This window comes from Priapulus caudatus, unplaced genomic scaffold (assembly GCF_000485595.1).
Source record: "Priapulus caudatus unplaced genomic scaffold, Priapulus_caudatus-5.0.1 Scaffold34964, whole genome shotgun sequence".
Lineage (NCBI taxonomy): Eukaryota > Metazoa > Priapulida > Priapulimorpha > Priapulimorphida > Priapulidae > Priapulus > Priapulus caudatus.
The window spans coordinates 1-337 of record NW_014612024.1 but is presented as its reverse complement, the minus strand read 5'-3'; the positions used below and the strand labels follow the sequence as shown (position 1 = coordinate 337).

At 49.0% G+C, this 337-nt stretch overlaps 1 protein-coding gene across 1 annotated transcript; it reads right to left on the bottom strand.

Moving 5' to 3' along the window:
• Positions 1-47: 47 nt before the first annotated feature.
• On the bottom strand, positions 48-332 carry LOC106820614 (oxaloacetate decarboxylase alpha chain-like; the record flags this gene model as incomplete). The annotated part of the gene is made up of 1 exon (XM_014825120.1): positions 48-332. A coding segment is annotated over one exon (285 nt), but the record flags the coding sequence as incomplete, so codon positions are not given.
• Positions 333-337: the final 5 nt, after the last annotated feature.

Here is a 337-nt window from a genome sequence, read left to right as displayed (position 1 = left end):
CAATGCATCGTCAGCGGGATGTTGCAGTCTGCTTTAATGCGGCTCACCAGTTCTTCGGCATCATAAGGTTTTAGTAACCCGGCCATGTCTTTTATGCAGATAGAATGACAGCCAGCATCTTGCAGGCGCTTTGCCATATCGACCCAGGTGTCATTGTTGTGAACCGGGCTTAAGGTATAAGACAGTGCGCCTTGTGCATGCTTACCGGTGTTGACAACTGCCTTGATCGCGGTATCGAGATTGCGCATATCGTTCATGGCATCGAAAATGCGGAAAACATCCATGCCGTTTTCTGCGGCACGATCAACGAAAGCTTCGATAACATCGTCGGCATAAT